Source organism: Callospermophilus lateralis, chromosome 9, assembly GCF_048772815.1.
Source record: "Callospermophilus lateralis isolate mCalLat2 chromosome 9, mCalLat2.hap1, whole genome shotgun sequence".
Lineage (NCBI taxonomy): Eukaryota > Metazoa > Chordata > Mammalia > Rodentia > Sciuridae > Callospermophilus > Callospermophilus lateralis.
Window position 1 is genome coordinate 29,244,160 of NC_135313.1, and position 24,437 is coordinate 29,268,596.

At 37.1% G+C, this 24,437-nt stretch overlaps 1 protein-coding gene across 2 annotated transcripts in view; it reads left to right on the plus strand.

Moving 5' to 3' along the window:
* Positions 1–24,437, plus strand: part of Ndufs1 (NADH:ubiquinone oxidoreductase core subunit S1) — a 35,494-nt gene extending 11,057 nt beyond the window's left edge. For both annotated transcript variants that reach the window (XM_076866677.1, XM_076866678.1), the window contains exons 9-19: positions 2,683–2,817; positions 3,827–3,941; positions 5,130–5,275; positions 5,603–5,731; positions 7,618–7,747; positions 11,062–11,222; positions 17,076–17,230; positions 20,189–20,364; positions 21,392–21,526; positions 21,641–21,713; positions 24,085–24,437. In XM_076866677.1, the coding sequence (XP_076722792.1) occupies positions 2,683–2,817; positions 3,827–3,941; positions 5,130–5,275; positions 5,603–5,731; positions 7,618–7,747; positions 11,062–11,222; positions 17,076–17,230; positions 20,189–20,364; positions 21,392–21,526; positions 21,641–21,713; positions 24,085–24,176 (1,447 nt within the window). In that variant the 3' untranslated portion in view covers positions 24,177–24,437. The remainder of the gene's footprint in view (positions 1–2,682; positions 2,818–3,826; positions 3,942–5,129; positions 5,276–5,602; positions 5,732–7,617; positions 7,748–11,061; positions 11,223–17,075; positions 17,231–20,188; positions 20,365–21,391; positions 21,527–21,640; positions 21,714–24,084) is intronic.

Genomic DNA, 24,437 nt, shown 5'->3' on the forward strand with positions numbered 1-24,437 from the left:
GCTATTCTGATTCTTTTGATAAAACCAAGAAATGGAGTAGGTAGATAGAACAGGTGAGAATATTTTTAAGGTTCTTGAAATGTATTAAAAAAATTTCTCTCCAGTTTTTATTGTTGTTTGTGAAGAGGGATTGAACCTATGGACATTTACCACTAAGCTCCATCTCCCATCCTTTTTATTTTGATTTTGATGTAGGGCCTTGCAAGTTGCCAAGGCTGCCCTCAAAGCTGTGATCCTCATGCCTCAGCCTCCCAAGTCACTGGGATTATAGATGTGTACCACTGTGCCTGGCTTATTTTAAAGTTTATATTTTTCATTCCAGCTCTTTAATTTCTGAGTTTGTTTGTTGTTGCTTAAAAAAATAGTTTCTGGCTGGGCAGAAATCACAAGTTCACAAGTTCAAGGCCAGCCCAGGCAAGTTAGTGAGAACTTGCCTCAAAATTTTAAAAATGGGCTGGGTATATGACTCAGTGTAGAATGTTTGTCTAGCATTCATAAAGCTCTGGATTCATTCCCCAGTTCCACAAAATAATAATGACAATAATAATAATTTCTCTTCTTACTGAGAATCTCTTGACTCATAGTTGTCATACTTCTCCTTTAATTCTTTAAATGGTTTTCCTTGAATGTATTTTTTTTTTTTAATTTTTTTAAGTTGTAGATGGACACAGTATCTGTTTTGTTTATTTATTTTTATGTGGTGCTGAGGATCGAGCCCAGGGCCTCATCCTTGCTAGGCAAGTGCTCTGCCACTAAGCCACAGCCACAGCCCCTCCTTGAATGTATTTTAATATTTATTTTTATGTGCAATTTCTTAGAAATTGCCTGTGTCCACATAGCTTAGTAGTCAGATGGTTGTGCTCAAACAATGAGCCAGTAAGACTTCCATCCTCTGCCAATGGGTAGATAGAGGAGCATATTCAAAGTTCAGGCCATTTTTCAAGTCAGACCAGCTATGATAGTCAGCTTTTGTTTCTGTTAACAATCTGAGCTAATCAACTTAAAACGAGTAAAATTTTATTTGGCTCATAGTTTTGTAGGTTTCAGTCCACATTTGGCTGGCCACATTACTTCTGGGCCTGTGGTGGAACAACACATCTTGTCAGGATGTGTTCCCATTAGACATCACCTCTTAAAAGTTACATTACCTTCCAATAGCACCAAGGACTAGGAACCAAGCTTTTAACACATGGGTCTTTGTGGAAAATTTTCCAGATCCAAACTACAGCACCAGCTTTTACTTTGTCTTGAGTCTTCTGAGTCTCGGTGTTGTCCAACAGTGTTTGAATAGTATGGCCCTCTCTCGTGTCAGAATGGTTGCCCCAGATTATGACTACAACCTCACCCTAGTGTACTCTTGATGCTCTTAAGTTATAGGGACCTCCAAGATAACCATGTTTACAGGCAAGTTTGCCCCTTGCTCCAAATTGTGTAAATTGCCTCCATCTGCAGCACAGAGTCTCACATCTTCTCCCTGTCCCACCCTGGAAGAAATTCCAGATGGTGAAGGAATGATAGGCATTGCACCAAATTAGACCACTACAGATTTTTACTGTAGTAAAAAAGCAAAGCAGTTTTTCATGCATTAAAGCATGAAAAACAGATATGGCGTGGTGGCACATACCTGTAACACCTATAATCCCAGCGTCTTGGGAGGCACAGAAGGATCGAAAGTTCACAGCCAGCCTCAGCAATGGTGAGGCTCTAAGCAACTCAGTGAGACCCTGTCTGTAAATAAAATACAGAAAAAAAAAAAAAAAAAAATAGGGTTGGGGATGTGGCCCAGTGGTTGAGTGCCCCTAAGTTCAATCTCTGGTCATTCCTCCCCCCACCTCCCAAAAAAGCTCTCACTCTGTTGTATGCTTTTGGTAGATGCCTTAGATTGTATGCCTTTTCTGAAATGGTGGGGTTTTTTTTTGTTTGTTTGTTTGTTTTGGTCAATTTTTTTCTAGCTTTGGTTTTGCTTTTTGGAAGGAAAAATATATTGAGCTCTTTAATTAGCTATAGCCAAAAATTCTGCCCTTCTTGTTATTTATTTTGATGCTCAAATTGCCCCAGATTTAGCTAGTTGTAGCCCTTTTAAATTGACTTGTGTGGGGGCTGGGATTGTGGCTCAGTGGTAAAGTGCTCACCTGGCATGCACAAGGCACTGAGTTCGATCCTCAGCACCACATGAATGTAAAATAAAGATATTGTGTCCACCTAAAACTTAAGAATAAATATTTTTTAAACAATTGACTTCTGTGTCAGACAATAGGTTTAAAGGCTTCATTATTACACATGATGTGTTCAAATATGGGCATACTTTATTATTACAATTCCTCTGAGTTTCTTTTTTTTTTTTTTTTTTTTTTTAAATAAGCACTCTACTGACTAAGCTATATTCTCAGCCCTGATCTGTAATCTTTTTTTTTTTTTTAATTTTTTATTTATTTTTTAGTTTTCGGCGGACACAACATCTTTGTTTGTATGTGGTGCTCAGGATAGAACCGGGGCCGCAGGCATGCCAGGCGAGCTCGCTACCGCTTGAGCCACATTCCCAGCCCCCTGAGTTTCATTTTTTTAAAAACTTAGATGGAATTGTACAAAAAATAATAATAATTTTTTTTTTTTGTAAAACCAGGTAACAAAAATTGTTTTTATTCTCAAAATGAACATAGTAAATATATGTTATTTTCTCAGAAAGACAGAATCCATTGATGTAATGGATGCAGTTGGAAGTAATATTGTGGTTAGCACAAGAACTGGAGAGGTAATGAGAATTTTGCCACGAATGCATGAGGACATCAATGAAGAATGGATCTCTGATAAAACCAGGTATATGCCATTTGGTTTTCCTTAACTTTTACAATTGATTTAGAATAAATTTTATGATAATTTCTTATGAAAAATATTTGTAGCCAGGCTTGGTGGTGCATGCCTGTAATCTCAGCTACTCGGGAGGCTGAGACAGGAGGATCACGAGTTCAAAGCCAGCCTCAGCAATGTCGAGGCACTAAACAACTCAGTAAGACCCTATCTCTAAATAAAACACAAAATAGGGCTGGGGATGTGGCTCAGTGGTTGAGTGCCCCTGAGTTCAGTCCCTAGTACCTCCCCCACAAAAAAAGAAAATATTTGTATTTGTAAATTAGATAATGAATATATACTATTGAAATCTGAGCTTTTATGTAGAGAAAGGGACAAAACTGGCATTAATGGTTCTAGGTTTATGGTTCTGGCTTTTGTGTTAACCTGGAGAAAAAAATTTTCCCTCCCTCATGGAGAAAGTGAAGTAAACTAAGATAGTTTTTCAAGGTATTGATAATTGGAAAAAAGAAGCTAATTATAGGAGTTTGCACAGTGTGGTTTTGAAAAAATATCTAGAGGTACTCAAGTTTTGTAAGTAATGGTTTAGGGGCTGGGTCTGTAGCTCAGTGGCAGAGCACTTGCCTTGTATATGTGAGGCACTGGGTTCAATCCTCAGCATCACATAAAAATAAATAAAAATAAACATCTGTCCATCTACAACTACAAAAAAATAAAAAAGATTTGACTTTCCAGCTATTGTATTTTGTTGTGTTGTAAGTTTAAAATTGTTCAGCTAGTTGAAAATACAAGAAATTTTTTAAAATAATATTTTAGGTTTAAGTGATGTTCATAAAATTATCTACTAATTCCTCTCCAAAAAAATGTAGAATAGTTATTTGTTCTAGGTACTTATTCTGTTTGATAATTTAACCTATCTTATATTTAAATAAGATTTCTTGTATATTTTAAACTTGAAAATTATATTTGCCTCTTCAGCAAGTTCTACAAACAAAATGGTGTGATTTCTGTTGTCTAGATTTGCCTATGATGGGCTAAAACGTCAAAGACTTACTGAGCCGATGGTCAGAAACGAAAAGGGACTTTTAAGCTATACTTCCTGGGAAGATGCACTCTCTCGTGTAGCTGGAATGGTAAAATAGAAATATAGAATAAATACAGTGTGATTTTTCAAGAAACATTTTTACCAAACAGAGGGTAGATATGTTTTCCTTTTATTCCTGTTACCAAGATTATAATTGATCGATTTTCATTTGATAGATGTAATGCGAGATGTGGTATGCAGACCACTGACACATGATCCCGACCTTCCACAATGTTATAGTAAAGAAATATGCATAATTAGGCAATTATCTTACACTGCTTTATAGGTAGTTGTACCAGGACTAATATGAGAAAGACATGGGGAGGAAGGCCTAACAAATAGCATATCAAGATGCCTTCTTAAAAAATGAAATGATGTCATGTGCAGGAAAATAGATGGAACCTGAGAACATTATGTTAAGCGAAAATTAGCCAAACTCAGAAGGTCAGGGGTCATATGTTTTCTCTCATATGTGGAAGCTAGAGAGGAAAAAGGAAAAGAAGGTGGTAGGGGGAAATCTCATAAAAATTGAAGGGAGATCAGCAGAGTAGAGGAGTGAGACCAGGAGGAGGGCATGGGGAAGAGAAAGGGAAAATAGTGGGGAATAATATTGACTATAGTTACATTATGTGTATGTACAGATATGACAACAAATCCCATTATGTACATTTATAATGCACCAATAAAAAATAAGGGGAAAAAAGATACCTTCTTAGAGAAGGTGATTTTTTGAGTAAAATCAAAGAATGAATATGAATCTAAGAATAAATACAGAGCAAAATGGAAGGGCTAGAGTGTAACTCAGTGGTATTGAAAATGCTTATTGTACACAAAACCCTATATTTTAATTCTAACAACAAAGTAAAAAAAAAGTGGGGGGAATGAAAAAGCAACACAGACAAAGGCCTAGAAGGAATGGTAGATAGTTAAGAAAATGTTGCATTTAAAGTAACCCTAACTCCACAGTCTTCATTCAAGATCTCATTTTGAAGCCCCTTTATTCCTACATATAAGATAAACAGTGTCCATTCAAGCTGGAGTTCTTAGGCTTGACCCCACATACACCTCTGTTGCTTCTCATATTTAAATAAATTACTAATCAGTGCAGAACTTTTTAGTTAGAAGTTTGTTACTTTTTTTGTATTTGAAAATGATTGTTGTTTTATTCTCTGAATAATTCATTGTGGTCTCCGCTGACTGTAGGTTTCCTGGTGATATCCTTTTCATCCATCTCTAGTTGCAGAGTTTTCAAGGCAAGGATGTGGCAGCAGTTGCAGGTGGCTTGGTAGATGCTGAAGCCCTAGTAGCTCTGAAAGATTTGCTTAATAGAGTGGACTCTGAAACCTTATGCACTGAAGAGGTCTTCCCCACTGCAGGAGCTGGGTGAGAAATATGAAGCTATGTCCAGGCTCTCATTTTCCATGTTAGTTAATGTTATGTATACAAAGTTTTTTTTTTTCAGTATCAATGACTTAATAATGGATTCTCCACAAGATCCACAAATTTATTTTCATATATAGACCAAAGTCAAACCAAGAACTATAGGAGATAGCAGGTTCCACTTATTAATAAACATTAGAAATTTTAATTTAGAAATACTTCTTAAATTTTTTATCTGAGAGTGCCATGTGATTGATGATGTGGGACTATTCCATGGTCTTTCAGCATGTATTAGCTTTAAAGTAAACTTATACTTTATTGTATTTCTAGCACAGATTTGCGTTCCAATTATCTTCTTAATACTACAATTGCTGGTGTAGAAGAGGCAGATGTTGTCCTTCTGGTTGGTACAAATCCACGTTTTGAGGCACCACTATTTAATGCTAGAATTCGAAAGAGGTGAGTAATAATATTTATTCATGATTTTAAAAATATGACATTTTGGGCTGGGGTTATGCCTTTGCAGTAGAGCACTTGTCTAACACGTGTGGGGCTCTGGGTTCGATCCTCAGCACCACGTATAAATAAAAATAAAATAAAGGCATTGTGTCCACCTATAACTAAAAAAAAAAATTAAAAATGACATTTTTCTGGTTTTTATATGAAAAATGATATTTTAGTTGATTCCTACTAAGTGTTAGTTGTAGAGAGACTCCAAAAGATAATTGAAGACTATTTTCTAACAGGTGATCACCAGCACCACTGATATTTTTATATATTTTGTTAGCTTTCTGTTTTGAAATAATTTCAAGATGCTTAAAGTGGTCTTAAGGGCTGGGGATGTGGCTCAAGTGGTAGCGCACTTGCCTGGCATGCGTGCGGCCCGGGTTCGATCCTCAGCACCATGTACAGACAAAGATATTGTGTCCACCAAGTACTAAAAAAAAAATAAATATTTAAAAAAAAAATTCTCTCTTAAAATAAATAAATAAAAAAAGTGGTCTTAAGTGAAGTTAACAATTTGCCATATTTGTTTTATGGTACTCTTTCTCTGTATATATGAATATAATTTCTAAATCATCCAGAGTTAAGTTGTAAATATGATGTGCTGAATACCTCAGTTTACATTCCTTAAATACAAGGGGCATTGTCTTTTTTTTTTTTTTTAGGATATTTATTTTTTAGTTTTGGGTGGACACAACATTTTTATTTTTATTTTTTTATGTGGTGCTGAGGATTGAACCCAGTGCCCCACACATGCTAGGCGAGCACTGTACCACTTCAGCCACAACCCCAGCCCAAGGGGCATTCTGTTAATCAAAAATTTAGTATTGATATAAAATTGTTACTTAATTCACTGTTTACATTCAGATCTCACAAAATTTTCCTTAATCACTTTTTTTAAAAAATGTTTATTTATTAGTTTTAGGAGGACACAATATCCTTACTTTACATTATGTGGTGCTGAGGACAGAACCCATTGCCTCTTGCATGCTAGGCAAACATTCTACCACTGAGCCACAACCCCAGCCCTCCTTAATCACTTTTATAGCAATTTTATTTTTCCTGTCAAGCATCCACTCAGTAGTGGTAAAACATTGCAGTTAGTGTCATTACCTTCAGGACCCCCTTGCCCCCCCACCCCTTGTCCCTTGCAAGAATGTAGGCCATGGACTGGGGATGTTGATCAGTGGTAACAGTATGCATGAGACCATAGACTCTATTCCCCAGCACCGTAAGTAAAAAAGAATACAGGCCAGTTATTTTATAGAATACTTTCTCATCCTCATCTTTTTAACTTATATCTTAAAGATGTATAAATAAGGAACCATATTGTTTAAACTGGGAAACTGTTAAAAGTGGGAGTGCTAACAGGATAACAGGTAAAAATTATCTTAAATAATATGTGGTCAATAGTATGTGGTCACTGCACTTATAATTCTATTTGAAGCAAGTAGCTGCATAATTCCCTGCTATAAGGAATAACTAAAATGACTTAGTTTATTTTCATAAAGTATATTTAAATGTCCTTAATGAGCAATTAAGAAATAGTTGACCCTGTCATGTAAATATTGCCAAATAAAAACTACAGATCAGTTATTCTAAAATTAGTCTTTGTTCATAGCTGACATAGTTAGCATCCTTGTATACCATATTAATGTATTGAATTGTCTTGGCATGTGTTTTTATAGCATTTTTTGAAAGGATATATCTGTTAAGTTTAAATGTTCTGTGAGTTTGTGCTTTTAACAACTTCTTTGTAAATAGAGGTAGGACTTGGTATTGATGAGGTCAAAGGCTTTGCTTCACTTATCTCTCTAAAAATAGTATTGTTTTTATTTCAGCTGGCTTCATAATGACTTGAAAGTAGCGCTTATAGGTAGTCCAGTGGACCTCACTTACCGATATGACCACCTGGGAGACTCCGCTAAAATTCTGCAAGACATTGCTTCCGGTAGCCATTCATTCAGCCAGGTGCTTATTTATCTACTATTATTTGTTTTTAATTGTTACTGTTTTTTAAGTTTATTGTTTTTGTAATAACAACATGTGATTATGGTTAAAATTATTAGCAATACAGAGAAGAATATGGAAGGAAGTAAAGCACTGGGGATATAACTCAGTAGTAGAGCACTTGCGTACTATGTGTGAGGCCTTGGGTTTGAACCCCAGCACTACCAAAAAGAAAGAAAAGCATTATCCAGTGCCCTCCTCTCCACCCCCAAACAGGTATTGATGAAACATAATCATTGCTCTGAGAGAGTTAGATGGATGAATAGATAAGCAAACAAAAAGGAGATCAGAGTGTACATGCTGTCTTTATTTACTAGGGTTTAATGTCTTTGAAATTATTTGGAGAGAATTGAAGTAAAATTTTATCAAATTTGAAGCTTCAAATCACTCTACCACAAGAATGGGTGTGATTGTGTGCATATGGAGGCTGCCTTCCATCCTGGGAACACTCCTGTCTTGGCCTCCTGAGCCACTGGGATTACAGGCGTGCACCACCATGCCCAGCTGTCATTGTTTTATAGGACATAGTATGCCTTCAGTCTGAAGATCCATGGTTCTCTTTATCGTAGGAGTTTTGTGAATGTATGTGTAGTGGTGGTTTGAAAAGTAAGGAGTTTTTGTTTGTCATGTAGCCAGAGATCTGGAGGTAAGCACTTGAATGGTTATGCAAGGATATCATCAAGAAGGAGCCTTCCTGATTTGCTCTAAGCATTATATTTGCTCACTTGAGTGTTTGTGGGCGTGTGAGTCTCACTCATGCATGGTTCAAAGATGGTTGCTTCATTTACTTCTTTTGCTTACAAAATTGTGAAATGAAGGACAAAACAGCCATGCCCAAACATTTGTTTTGAATAGGAAAAAAGTACGATTAAAAGATCAAGAATATTAAAAAGTATTCAGTTAAAAGTTTTCCTCTTGCGGCACAGTGGCACATGTCTTCAGTCCCAGTGGCTGAGAAGCTGAGACAGGAGGATCGCAAGTTCAAAGCCAGCCTTAGCAAAACCAAGGTGCTAAGCAACTCAGTGAGACCCTGTCTCTAAACAAAATGCAAAATAGGTCTGGTGATGTGGCTCAGTGGGCAAGTGCCCCTCAGTTGTTCAATCCTCAGTACAAAAAAAAAAGTTTTCCTCTTGTTCTCACTTCCATGTGGTACTTGACTAGTGTTTTTAGGATAACTTTTTTTTTCTTCTATAAATTTCGGTACATTTTCCATTATTAGGAACTTTCTCTTTCTTGCTTGCTTGCTTTTTTTTTTTTTTTTTTGTTATTGATGCGTGAACTCAGGAGTGCTTTACCACTGAGCTACAACCCCAGTCCTTTTAATTATTATTATTTTATCTTGAAACAGAGTCTCACTAAGTTGCTGAAGGGCTCGATAAATTGCTGAGTCTGGCCTTGAACTTGGCAATCCTCCTGCCTCAACCCCCTGAGTCACTGGTCCACTGGCGTGCACCACCATGCCCAGCTGAGCTCTGTGTTTTAAACTGAGGAATAGTTGGTTTTCATTTTCTTGGAGCTATTAAAAACTATTTCTTTCAGCAAAGCAAGGTAATGCTCATCTGTAATCCCAGCCTCTCAGGAAGTTAAAGGCAATTTAGTGAGACCCTATTTCAAAATAAAATTAAAAGGGCCAGGTTGGATCCCAGTACCAAAATGAAACAAAACAAGAACAATGAAAAACAACTACTTTGGGGCTGGGAGTTATAGCTCAGTGGTAGAGTGCTTGCCTAGCACACATGAGGCACTGGGTTCAATCTTCAGCACATAAAAATAAATAAATAAAACGAAGGTATTGTGTCCATATACAATTAATATATAATACGTTTTTTAAAAGTACTTCTGAATTCTTAATATTTCCTTAGAAATTCATTTGAAAAATGAATTTAAAAGTCTCATACTGATTCTTTTCTCCCCCCGCCCCCACACCGTACCGGGGATTGAATTAAGTGGCACTGTGTCACTGAGCCACATCCCCAGTCCCCAGTCCTATTTTGTATTTTATTGAGAGCCAGGGTCTCACTGAGTTCCTTAGTGCCTCACCATTGCTGAGGGTAGCTTTGAACTCACAATCCTCCTGCCTCAACCTCCCAAGCTGCTAGGATTACAGGCATGCGCCATCATACCCAGCTCATACTGATTCTTTGATTGCAGCCAGCTATTTGTTTAAGAAGGACTCAGAGGGCTGGCATTGTGGCTCAGTGGTAGCGCTCTCACCTACCAAGCACGAGGCCCTGGGTTCGATCCTCAGCACCACATAAAAACAAATAAAGGTACTGTGTGCAACTACAACTAAAAAAAAAAAAAAGAACTCTACAGAAAGCCAGGATAGAGCATGCCTATGATTCCTAACTCAGGAGGCTGAGTTAGGAAGGTGGAAGATTTGAGGCCACTCTGGGCAATTTAACAAAACCCTGGGTCAAAGTAAAAAAAAACTAAAAGGCTCAGTGAGTGGTAAAGAAACCTTGGGATCAATCACTATACATCAAAAAGAAAGAAAAAAGAGGATGGGGATCAGAGTGAACTGCATATTCTTTACATATTATTTGTCCTGTATTCTTGGGATATCCTATGTTCTTAGGTTTTTGGCATTCAGAGTTACTCTAGTATAAAGCAAAACCCTTGAAATTTTAGGTATCCTGCATTGTGATCTATTGATCATTGCGTTCCCTACTTCCTCCTTTCTGTCTGGGATGTAAGACACAATAGGTATGGTACTTTAGTATGGCTTCTCCTGTTCATTAGTACTATCTCAATCTGTATAGGGATATTTCCCAGTTTTTCCTGGGACCTGCCCATGCTCATTCTGACCAAAGGAATTTAGCTAGGATTTTCATTCCTAGTGCTACTTGTATAAAATCTGTTTTATCTGATATTCATTCAGCTGTTTCAAAGTAGCATTGGCTTTTGGTGAAACTAAATATGTTTTTGTTTTGTTTTGTACTGAGGATTAAACCCAGGGATATTTAACCACTGAGCCACATTTCCAGCCCATTTTATATTTTATTCAGAGAAGGATGTTGCCGGAGTGCTTAGGGCCTCGATAAGTTGCTGAGGCTGGCTCTAAATTTATGATCCTTTTGCTCAGCCTCCTGAGCTGCTGAGATTACAGGTGTTTGCCACCGTGCCTGGCTAAGTATGGTTCTTATTTATGTCTGTATATTGACTAGCAAATCCAAGACATTCTTCATGTTAGAACTAAACTTTGAACAACATATTTTCAATGTGCATGTGATTAGTAGTAGTTTAAAATCTTAAGTTCTTCTTTTTTTTAATAGGTCTTAAAGGATGCTAAAAAACCAATGGTGATTTTAGGCAGTTCTGCACTCCAAAGAAATGATGGGGCAGCAATTCTTGCAGCTGTTTCTAGCATCGCACAAACGATTCGGGTTACTGGTGGTGTTGCTGATGATTGGAAAGTTATGAATATTCTTCATAGGTTTGTTGAGTAATTATTTTACATACTATAAAATCCAAGTAAATTTGTGTATATGTACTCCTGATACCGTCAATATTGAACAACCTCATCCCCATTACAGATGTGAAATATGAACCATTATTGTCTGTGTAAGGAGAACCCAAGATAATAACTAATGTATGGTGGTGCATATCTTTAATCCCAGCTACTCGGGAGGCTGAGGCAGGAGGACTGACAAGTTCAAGGCTACCTTCTGTAACTTAGTGAGACCCTGTATCAATTTTTTAAAAATAACAAAAAGGAGCTGGAGGGTAGCTCAGTGCTTATCTAGTATGCTCAAGGCCTGGGGTTCAATACCTAGTATTGCAAAAAAGAAAAAAAGAAATAGCAGTGAGTGTGGAAAAATGAGAATATTTTAAAATATGTATCATATTTGCTACACCTTGGTTCAAAAACTGCAACAAATCTTCTGGCTTTGATGAAAATGTAAGCTAACATGAGAATTACTAAAAAGTTTTTTCCTGACTGTCCATAATACAGGTTTTAGAAAAGTTGCAAAGAGAAGAAATTGTGCAAAACTGGAAGTGACCCTTATTACACAATCTAGAAAATTACAATTGTTATTTCAGTGCCTTTTCTTTGGGTCTTTTTTGTGTGTGTGTAAGTTTTATAGTTGAACTCATACAATGAGTACAGTTTTATGTTCTGATTTTAACTGATTTTCATTATCAAATAAGAATTTCCTCCTACGATTAGAAATTCTTTATAAATACAAATTTTAATACTTATTTAATATCAGGAATTACTATAAAAAATTTTTAGCTGTTTCCTTCTTTTTAACATGTACTGTTAAAAATACTGAATTTTAACAAATAATGCAGTGGGGCCGTAGCTCATTGGCAGAGCGTTTGCCTGGCACATGTGAGGCACATGTGAGACACTGGCTTCAATTCTCAGCACTGGGTTCAATTTTGAGGGGCTGGGGGCTTATAAATGTTTAGTGGTGGCTACTTGCCTAGCATTTGTGAAGCCCTGGGTTCAATCCCCAGCAACAGTGATACAATAAAGTTAAATGCATAATAATTCAGAACTAACACAGATACTTCTGAACTTTATAGATTATTTTCTTATTGGGGTGTTGTTTTTTTGGTTTTTTTTTTTTTTTTTTTTTTTTTGTATGTTCGTTTGTTTCTTTATCATGGTGCTGGGGATTAAACTCAGGGATGCTCTACTATCAAGCTATATCCCTAGCCTATTTATTTATTCATTCGTTCATTCATTCATTCATCATTGTTTTTGCAATGCTGGGAATTTTTTTTTTTAATATTTATTTTTTAGTTATCGGTGGACACAGCGGACACAACATCTTTGTTTTATATGTCATGCTGATGATTGAACCCGGGCCGCATGCGTGCCAGGCGAGCGCGCTACCGCTTGAGCCACATCCCCAGCCCAATGCTGGGAATTTTTTAAATTTCTTTTCTTTTTTAAATTCTAATTAGTTATACATGAGAGTAGAATGCATTTTGAACAAATGCAGCACAATTTCTCATTTCTCTGGCCGTATATGGTGCAGAGTCACTCCAGTAATGTTGTCATGCCATGTATATAGGGTAATAATGTCTGTCACATTCTACCATCCTTCCCATCCCCACAGCCCCACCTCTCCCTTCTCTCCCCCCTACACAAACTAAAGTACTTGCATTTTTCCCTACCTTCCTGCCCCACTATGGATCAACATCCGCTTATCACAGAAAACATTCAGCTTTTATTTTGGGGGAATTGGCTTATTTCACTTAGCATGATATTCTCTAGTTTCATCCATTTACCTGTAAATGCCATATTTTCATTCTTAAGGCTGAGTAATATTCCACTGTATATATGTATACATTTTCTTTATCCATTCATCTGTTGAAGGGCATCTAAATTGGTTCCATAGTTTAGCTATTGTGAAGTTAGCTACTATAATCATTGATATGGCTGCATCACTGTTGTATGCTGATTTCATACCTTTGAGTATAAACCCAAGGTGTGAGATAACTGGGTCAAATGGTGGTTCCATTTCAAGTTTTCTGAGGTATCTCCATACTGCTTTCTATAGTAGTTGCACCAATTTGCAGTCCAACCAGCAATGTACGAGTGTACCTTTTTGCCCACATCCTTGCCAACAATTATTATTGCTTGTATTCTTTTTTTAAAAAAAACTCTTTTTTTTTTTAATATTTATTTTTTAGGTGTAGATGAACACAACACAATGCCTTTATTTTTACGTGGTGCTGAGGATCAAATCCAGGTCCCACTCGTGCTAGGCAAGCACTCTACCCCTGAGCCACAATCCCAGCCCTTGCTTGTATTCTTGATAATTGCCATTCTGACTGGAATGAGATGAAATCTTAGAGTAGTTTTGATTTGCATTTCTCTGATTATTAGAGATGATGAACATTTTTTCATGTTTGTTGATCAGTTGTATTTCTTCTTCTGTGAAGTATCTGTTCAGTTCCTTTGCCCATTTATTGACTGTTATTTGTGGGGTTTTGCTGGTTTTTTTGGTGTTAAGTTTTTTTAGTTCTTTATATATCCTCAGATAGATTAGTGCTCTATCTGAGGTGCATGTGGTAAAGATTTTTTTCCCGTTCTATAGGCTTGCTTATCACATTATTGATTGTTTCCTTTGCTGAGAAGAAGCTTTTTAGTTTGAATCCATCCCATTCATTGATTCTTTTTCTTTTCTTTTCTTTTTTTTTTTTTTTTTTTGAGAGAGAATTTTAACATTTTATTTTTTAGTTTTCGGCGGACACAACATCTTTGTTTGTATGTAGTGCTGAGAATTGAACCTGGGCTGCATGCATGCCAGGCAAGCGCACTACCTCTTGAGCCACATCCCCAGCCCATTGATTCTTTTTTTTTTTTTTTTTTTTTTTTTTTTTAAAGAGAGAGGGGGAGAGAGAGAGAGAATTTTAATATTTATTTTTTAGTATTCGGCGGACACAACATCTCTGTTTGTATGTGGTGCTGAGGATCGAACCCGGGCCGCACGCATGGCAGGCGAGCGCACTACCCTTGAGCCACATCCCCAGCCCCAGCCCATTGATTCTTGATTTTACTTCTTGCGCTTTAGGAGTTTTGTTAAGGAAGTCAAGTCCTTGGCCAACATGAAGATTTGGGCCTACTTTTTCTTCTATTAGGCATAGAGTCTCTGTTCTAGTGCCTAAGTCTTTGATCCACTTTGAGTTGATTTTTGTGCAGGATAAGAGAGATTTAATTTCATATTGTTACATATGGATTTCCAGTTTTTCTAGCACCATTTGTTGAATAGGCTATCTTTTCTCCAATGTATGTTTTTGGCGCCTTTGTCTAGTATGAGATAATCATATTTATGTGGGTTTGTCTGTGTGTCGTCTATTTTGTACCATTAGTCTACATGTCTGTTTTAGCACCAATACCCTTTTTGTTACTATTGTTCTGTAGAATATAGTTTAAGGTCTGGTATTGGTCTGGTATCTCCTGCTTCATTTCTTCTTACTGAGGATTGCTTTAGATATTCTGGGTCTCTTATTTTTCCAAATGAATTTCATGATTGCTTTTTTCTAGTTCTATGAAGAATGTCATTAGGATTTTAGTTGGAATTGCATTAAATCTGTGTAACAGTTTTGGTAGTATGGCTATTTGTGTGTGTGCGTGCATGCGTGCGTGCATGTGTGTGCGTGTGTGTGTGGTGTTGGGGATCTAATCCAGGGCCTTGTGCATGCGAAGCAAGCACTCTACCTACCAACTGAGCTATATCCCCAGCCTCAATATGGCCATTTTGACTATATTAATTCTGCCTATCCAAGAGGCAATGCTAGGAATTGATTCTAAAGGTTCTTTATCACTTAGCTACATCTCCAATCATTTTTATTTTCTGAGATAGGGTCTCCCTAAATTTCTTAGACTGGCCTCAAACTTGCTATTATCCTCCTGCTTCAGCCTCCTGAGTAGCTAGCTGAGTAGGTATGTGCCATTGCTCCTGGCAACCCTTATTTCTTTTTTATTTTGAAACAGACTTTTGCAAAGTTGCTGAGTAATACCTTTCAACTTGTGATCCTCCTGCCTCAGCCTTCTAAATGGCTGGGATTACAGGTGTACAATAACTTGCCTGGCTCTTTAGTTAATTTCTAAAAACTAAATTAATTAGGGCAAACCAGATAAACACTTCTGAGACTATTGATATATGCTTCTAACTTATTTTTAAAAGATTATACCAATTTATAGGTTCTTAGAATATCTATTTTTTCAAGAAAGTTAGCAATAACAACTAGATAAAAACAACCGTACTATTCAAAATAGTTATTCTAGCCAGGCCCAGTGGCACATTCCTGTAATTCCAGCGACTTGGGAGGCTGAGGCAGGAAGATCACAGGTTTGAGGACAGCATCAGCAATTTTGGGACACCCTGTCTCAAAAGAAAAAGGGCTTGGTGATAAAGTTCTCATGGATTCAATCCCTAGTACCAAAAATAAATAAATAAATAAATAAATAAAGTTATTCTAAGCATCTTCCTTAAAAAAATATTTTCTGCTTTTAAGAGTGTATTGTAGGGCTGGGTTGTAGCTCAGTGGTAGTGTGCTCACCTAGCATGCATGAGGCACTGGGTTCGATCCTCAGCACCACATAAAAATAAAATAAAGATATTATGCCCACCTAAAACTAAAAAAAAAAAAAATTTAAGTGTATCGTAGGGGCTGGGGATGTGGCTTAAGCCGTGGCGCGCTCGCCTGGCATGCGAGCGGCCCGGCTTCGATCCTCAGCACCACATACAAAGATGTTGTGTCCGCCGATAACTAAAAAATAAATATTAAAATTCTCTCTCTCTCACACTCTCTTTAAAAAAACAAAACAACAACAAAAATGTGTATTGTAGCTGACTATGGTGGTACATACTTATAATGTCAGTGGCTCTGGAGGGTGAGACAGGAGGTTTGCAAGTTCAGCACCAGCCTCAGCAACGGCGAGGCTCTAACCAACTCAGTGAGACCCTGTCTCTAAATAAAATCCAAAATACGAATGGGGAGGTGACTCAGTGGTCAAGTGCCCCTGAGTTCAATCTTCAATCCTCAGTACCACCACACCCCCCAAAAAAGAGTATATTGTAGCCAGATACAGAATCACACACCTATAATCTCCACAGCTCAGGAGGCTGAGGCAAAAGGATTACAATTTCAAAGCCAGCCTCAGCAACTTAGTGAGTCTCTGTCTCAAAATAAAATATAAAAAGGGATGGGGATGTGGCTCAGTGGTTAAGTTTAATCTCTGGTATCATAAAAGAAAAGTGTATATTGTATATATTCATAGGAAAAGAATTCCATAAGGAGATACATTTATGTACTAGTGACTTTTTTAAATTATAGTTTTACCATTGGTGGCCTCTAAATGTCTCCTGTTTTCAAAATCATTTGATTTTTCTGTAATGAATACGTTTGGCTTAATGTATTTTTTGTCTGTTGTACTGAATAGGAATCAAACTTAATGCAATTGTGGTTGGCATAAACATTTCCAAGGTTATTCCATTAAATATTCATGCCAGGCACAGTGGTGCATGCATGTAATCCCAGTGACTCTGGAGTCTTAAGGCAGGAAGATTGCAACTTAGTGAGAACCTGTCTCAAAATAAAAAATAAAAAGGGCTGGGGATGTGGCCCTGGGTTCAATCCCTAGCACACACAGAAAAATATTTCATGAAGAGGTAGTGTCCTAAGCATCTTATATTTAAGTGGGTAGGGTAGGGTTTTTGACAGCATTGAATATAATATAAGCTAAGTATCATTCTAAAAATGATATTTAATTTTTTATACTGAAAACCCTCAAGTCTGCTAAAATTTCATAATTGTCTTTAAGGGTTGCAAGCCAAGTAGCTGCTTTGGACCTAGGGTATAAACCTGGGGTAGAAGCAATTCGGAAGAACCCTCCCAAAGTGTTGTTTCTCCTGGGAGCTGATGGAGGTTGTATCACACGACAGGATTTACCAAAGGATTGTTTCATTGTATATCAAGGTAAGTGGTACCTGTGACACTAGAAACAGAAGATAATTATACATTGTGTATATTAAAAACTATTTAGCAATGTAGTTAGTAGACAACATTTTCTATTTTAGAATTCTGCATCGCCCCCCATTTTTTTAAAAAAACATTATGTATATTATTATTACATGGTTGATGTTTCTACCAAGAATTATTACTTGTTGGTACTTAATAACTAAGAATTAGAAGCAACATAAATGTCCAGTGACAGGAATGGCAAAATTATGACATTCTCATCCAGTGATGTTAAACATTAAAAGTCAACTTTGCAGACGGGTGCAGTGGTGCATGCCTGTAAACTCAGTCGCTTGGGAGGCTGAGGCAGGAGGATTGTAAGTTCAAAGCCAGCCTCAGCAATGGCAAGGCACTAAGCAACTCAGTTAGCCTCTGTCTCTAAATAAAATATCAAAACAAAAGGGCTGGGAATGTGGCTTAGTGGTTGAGTACCCCTGAGTTCAATTCCTGGTACCCTCCTGCCAAAAAAATGTAGTTAATTTCAAAGGGAAAACATTTTTATATAAACAGTATAAAAACTTCACTTGAGTGCCATGTTACTGGACATTTTTTTTTTTTTTTTTTTTTTTTTGGTAGTACTGGGGATTGAACCCAGGGCCTTGCACATGCTAGACAAGCATTCTACCACTGAGTTATATCTCCAGCCCAAGCTTTTCCTTTATTTTGTATATAAATAGCATAAATTTGTAATGGACTTTTTAGTGCCAAAAAAGCATTATATGATATTTCATATTGTATAATTAGTTTTATATAGTTATACCAAAGTGCACAAACTAGAGTCTTGTTTCTAGTTCTTTCCAAACATAGGCATTGATGATGGGTTTTGGTTTTTGGTACTGGGATTGAACTCAGGGGCACTTGACCACTGAGCCACATCTCCAACCCTGTTTTGTATTTTATTTAGAGACAGGGTCTCACTGATTTGCTTAGTGCCTCACTTTTGCTGAGGCTGGCTCTGAACTCACAATCCTCCTGTCTTAGCCTCCCGAGCTGCTAGGATTATAGTTGTGCACCACCACACCTAGTTTGATGATGGTTTCGATATGCATACATACTGCGTATCTTTCCTGTGTGTATATAAACATGCACATAGCCAGTGTGGTGGCACACACCTGTAATCCCAGCAGCTCAGGAGGCTGAGGCAGGAGAATGGCAAGTTCAAAGATAGCTTTAGCAACTTGGGAAGACCCTGTCTCAAAATTTTTAAAAAAGGGCCAGGAACTTAGCTCAGTAGTTTACATGTCCCTAGGTTCAATCGCCAGTACCAAAAAAAAAAAAAGATGTGGACACAAATAAGTTCAAACTTTAGATAATGTAAAACTTTTCTTTTGTGTGTGTGTTAATGTGAACTGAACCCAGTCGTGCGTGTTCTGACAATGAGTACCTCCCCAGAGTTTTGTTTTGTTTTGGGTTTTTTTTTTGTTTTTTTTTTTTTTTGGTACTAGGAATTGAACCCAGGGTTGCTTAACCACTGAGCCAGATGCCCAACATCCCCAGCCCTTTTTTATACTCTTTTTTAGAGATGGGGGTCTCACTAAGTTGCTTAGGTCCTCGCTAAGTTGCTGAGGTTGGCTTTGAACTCGCAGTCCTCCTGCCTCAATCTCCAGAGCCACTGGGATTACAGGTATGCACCACCACACCTGGCTTCCCCAGCCCTCTTAACTTATTATTTTGAGACAGGGTCTGGCTCAATTGCTCAGGCTGGTCTCAAACTTTCAATTCTCCTGCATTCACCTCCTGGGCTACAGATGTATACTACCATGCCAGTTTCCTGTTTACAGTTTCTTTTTTGAATATATTTTTACTCTGGGCTGGGGCTATAGCTCAGTGGCAGAGCACTTGCCTAGCATGTGTGAAGCACTGTGTTCAATCCTCAGCACCACATAAAAAAAAATGATAAAAATATGCTGTCCATCCACAACTATTAAAAAAATACTTCTACCAGTTTTATGGAATTGTTAATAGTTGATAGCTTTTCAGAATACTATTTTCTTCATTTTCTACTTATGTCTTTTTCAGCATTAGAATATGGGTCAATAGGTAGAATGCTTGCCTCACATGCATAAAGCCCTGGGTTCAATCCCCAAGTATTTCTATTCAATACTTTGCATTCCTCCACAGTTTCAGTCCACAGTTCACTAAGTGGTACATCTGATCATTTCTGCTTTGTAAGCATGAACATACCCAGTTGTCCATTATATGTATGTGTAATATATATATTTTTGTATTTACGTAAAATAGTCTGGGAAGATACATACCAAAAACTTTAACAGTAATTTTCATAGGGAAGGGAGTTGGACTATAGGTTACTCGGATTTAATTATACTATATTGTTTTCATATTAGAAACACATGTAATTTTAGCCTAGTGTAGTGGCACATTCCAGCTTTTAGGGAGGATGCGGCAGAAGGACCACAAGTTCAAGACCTGCCTTGCCTATTTAGCAAGACCCTGTCTCAAAATATAAAGGGCTAGAGGTGTAGCTCAGTAGAACATTCCTGGGTTCCATCCCCAGAACCACCATAGAAAAATAAAAAAAAAGAGAAACACTTGTAATCTTAAAAATGGAAACTAATGGATGGATATATAATTCAATAGCAAATGTTTTTCCTAGCACATATAGGACCCTGAGTTCAATCCCCAGCACTGCAAGAAAGTAAAATTAAAAACTAAAAAATGGGAATTACAAAGGATTTACATCCGGGGCTGGGGATGTGGCTCAAGCAGTAGCGCGCTCGCCTGGCATGCGTGCGACCCGGGTTCAATCCTCAGCACCACATACAAACAAAGATGCTGTGTCCGCCAAGAACTAAAAAGTAAATATTAAAAAAAAAAAAGGATTTACATTGTCTTTATATATAGAAGTGAACCTGATTTTTACTAAATTGTGGTTTGCTATTTTCCTTCTTATCACAGGACATCATGGTGATGTTGGAGCACCCATAGCTGATGTTATTCTCCCAGGAGCTGCTTACACAGAAAAGTCTGCTACTTATGTAAATACTGAGGGTAGAGCTCAGCAAACAAAAGTAGCCGTGACACCTCCTGGCTTAGCACGAGAGGACTGGAAAATTATCAGAGCCCTTTCTGAGGTACTGTTTTTGAGGCATTTCTTAGTGATGCAACTTAAGAATATTGTACATGTCAGTTTGTTAGAAGATTTTCTTTTTGTTTTGTTTGCTGTTTTTTGTAGTTGTTTGGTTATTCTTTTGTATTGGGGGTTGAACCCCCATGGGTTTACCACTAAGCTACCTTCCTAGCCTTTTTTAAAGTTTTGAGACAGTTTTGCTTTGCTGATTTGCTGAGCCTGCCCTCAAAATTGTGATACTCAAGTTGTAGAATAATTTTCAAAGTCAATGATAATGTCAATCTCAAATGCAAAGAGGATTTCAATACTATGCAGTATAAATATGGTCAGAAAATGGAGATTTGAATTTGGTGTTTTTATTATTTTATATTTCACCTAAAAACATTTGTTTAGCTCCTTTTACTGTAAAAAAAAAAATCATGTTTTAAAATAACACACTATTGTCTATAAATTTTTTTCTTTGTCTTTAGTTATACCTGGACATAATACCTTTGTTTAATTTATTTATTTTTATGTCGTCTTAATGATCAAACCCAGTGCCTCACATGTTCCACTCTACCACTGAGCTACAACCCCAGCCCCTGTAAATTTTGTATATGGTTAATAACAAGTAAATAGAAACATGTAGCTTTAGCATAGCATTGTCTTTTTAATCATTTATAATGATTCTGTTTTCTTGTGTGTGCCCATGTGTATGGGAATGTGCTGAAGATTGAACTTAGAACATTGCACATATTAAGTATTTACTCTACCACTAGCCTATATGCCCAACCCTTTTGTTTTGCCTTATTGGAGCTTGAATCCAGGGTCTTGTACATGCACACTACCATTGAGCTGTACTCCCAGCCCATTTTATTTTATTTTGAGAGGGGATCTGGCTAAGTTGCCCAGGGTGACCTTGAATTTGAAATCCTGCCTCCTCAACTTCCCAAGTAGCTGGGATACAGGCATGTGCCACCACACCTAGCCCAACCCTGAACTTTTTAATTAGTAAAGCTTTATGTCATTTTTGGTGATCTGATCTGTTGTAGATTGCAGGCATTACTCTTCCATATGATACTCTGGATCAAGTGAGGAACAGATTGGAAGAAGTCTCTCCTAACCTTGTTCGATATGATGATGTGGAAGGAGCTAATTACTTTCAGCAAGCAAATGAGCTCTCCAAGGTAAAAGTTTGCCAGGTGTCATTTTCATAATAGTGTAACTACATGTGTAATTGTACTAGTTTTCAATACTATTGTTGATTTCTTACTCAATCCCCCCCCCTTTTTTTTTTGCAGCTTGTGAACCAGCAACTTCTTGCTGACCCCCTTGTTCCACCTCAACTAACTATAAAAGACTTCTATATGACAGGCAAGTAACTATGAACATGATTCTGCCAAATATGAAAGGCAAGAAGGAAAAAGAATCTCATTTAGTATTATAATTATTTGTTATTGGTAGTATATGTAGAGGTTTTCAAATACCAGAACTAATACAATCATGTTTTATTATTGTATTATAATATTTGTTGTTTCTGAAATGTAAGCAAAAGTTTGAAAATTCCAAAAGTTAACAGATTTTAAGTGTAAAGTTTTGTTGTTATAAGAAGAAATCATTGTGTAGCAGTTTAGGGAGAATATTTCAAAGGGATAAATAGCAGTAAAAATTTTTCTGATAATTTTAGTGAAGAATCAAAACATTTAAACATGAAATATGTTAGACAGTGCTTCTTTAAAAAAAACAAAAAAAAGCCTGGAGTGGTGGTTCAGGCCTGTAATGCCATAGACTCAGGAGGCTTGGGGGCTGATGCAGGAGGATGGCAAGTTCTGGACCAACCTGGAAAACTTAGCAAGACCCTGTCTCAAACTAAAAAATAAAAATGTCTGGAGATATAGGTCAGTGGTAAAGGGTCACTGGGTTCAATCCCCAATACTGTTAAAAAAAAAAAAAAAAAAAAAAATCAATGCTTCTGATGTAAATCGTTGGGAATGTATTTAAGGGATGCACACTAAAACAAAACTTGTTTTTTGTATCTCTGACAATAGTTGATATAACATCTAAGTTTTTGGGTAGTTAATATATGACTTTATTTTTATTTTTTATTTTTCTGAGGCAGGATCACACTAAGTTTCCCATATTGGCCTTGAACTCATTCTTCCTACATCAGCCTGGCGAGTAGCTAGGATCACAAGCACAAGCCACTACATCCAACTTCATTTTAAATAATTTTTTATTTAGGCCAGGGCATGGTGGTGCATGCCTATAATCCCAGTGACTCAGGAAGCTGAGGCAGGAAGATTGAAAACTCCAGGCCAGCCTCACCAATTTAAGAAGTTCCTAAGCAACTTAGTGAGACCCTGTCTCAAAACAAAAAATAAAAAGGTTTGGGGATACAGCTCAGTGGTAAAGTGCTCCTGGGTTCAATTCCCAGTACCAAAATAATAATAATAATAATTTTCTACCTAAAAGCATAGATTTTATTTATTTATATAATTTTAAATTTTTTGGTGGTGCTGGGATCGAACCCAGGGCACCCTCTTGTATATGCTAGGCAAGCGCTCTTGATTTAGCTACAACCCCAACCCCAGGAGTGCATTTATAGATGGACACAATGCCTTTATTTTGTTTCTTTAGTTTTTTTTTTTTTTTTTTTTGGTAATGTGTTACTGAGGATCAAACCCAATGTCTCATGCATGCTAGGCAAGCACTCTATCACTGAGCCACAACCCCAGCCCCAACATTTTTCATTTTTGATATAATTTGTACCTAAGATTTTTTTTTTCGTGTGTGTGTGTGTGTGTGTGTGTGTGTGTGTGTGTGAATTTCTTTTAACATTTTGGTCAGTCTTTTTGGGATGTATACTTTTTTTTTTTTTTTTCTTTCCTGCAATGTTGGGGATGAAATCCAAGACCTCAAGTGTTCTACCATTGAGCTACATCTCCAGCCCTCCTCCCCAGCACCTTTTTTTTTCTACTGGGGATTGTATTGAGGAGTGCTCTAGGCTATACCTCTAGCCCTTTTTATTTTGAAGCAGGGTTTTGCTACATCGCCTGGGCTGACCTCAAATTTCTGATCCTTCTGCTTTAGCCTCTCAAGTTAATCGATTATAGCCATGTGCCACCATACCCAGGTCCTTATTTATCTTTCTGTGTGTGTGTGTGTGTGTGTGTGTGTGTGTGTGTGTTTGTATCGAGGATTGAACCAGGGGTGTTTTAATTTTTCTATATTCCCATCCCTTTTTATTGTGAGAAAGAGTGTCACTCAGTTGCTTAGAGCCTTGCTAAGTTGCTGAGGCTGGCTTTGAACTTGCAATTCTCCTGCCTCAGCCTCCCAAGCTGCTGGCATTACAGGGATGCACCACTGTGCCCAGCAAGATTCATCTATATTTTTTAAAAACTTTTTTATTTTATTTTTTTATTTTTGTGGTGCTGGGGATTGAACCCAGAGCCTCGTGCATGCGAGTCAAGCACTCTACCAAGGGAGCTATATCCCCAGTCCTTATCTATAATTTTTTAATGGTTGCATATTGATGTGTCTTCTAGCTTTTATATAGGTATTTAATTATTCCTGTGGTAGTTATTAAAAACATTTAGCCAATAAATTGGTTACATATAATTGCATAGAGCCTCATAGTCCTTTTTTTGGGTTGGGGGGAGGTTCCTGAATATGCATAATATTAAAAGTTTTACTGTGTGCTAAAAAGTTGTATTAACTAAATGCTCATTTCCCTAATATCTTTCAGATTCAATTAGCAGAGCCTCACAGACAATGGCTAAATGTGTCAAAGCTGTCACAGAGGGTGCTCAAGCAGTAGAGGAACCATCCATATGCTGAAACATCTATTACCAACCCAAATTTGCAACAAGTAGTGAATGGACAATTACATTAGAGTAATGCCTCTCTTTGAAAAAGAAATCAAATGATGTAATATTTAAGGTTGTACCATGCTTATTTGAAAATGATACTGCAATTATAAGATAATGTAGCAGTTTAAACTTTATGTATTCTGTGTAAACATTATATGCATTTTTTTCTTTCATGTAAAAGCATTGATAATATTTGTGAAAAATACAAAGAAAATCCTTAAAATTTGAA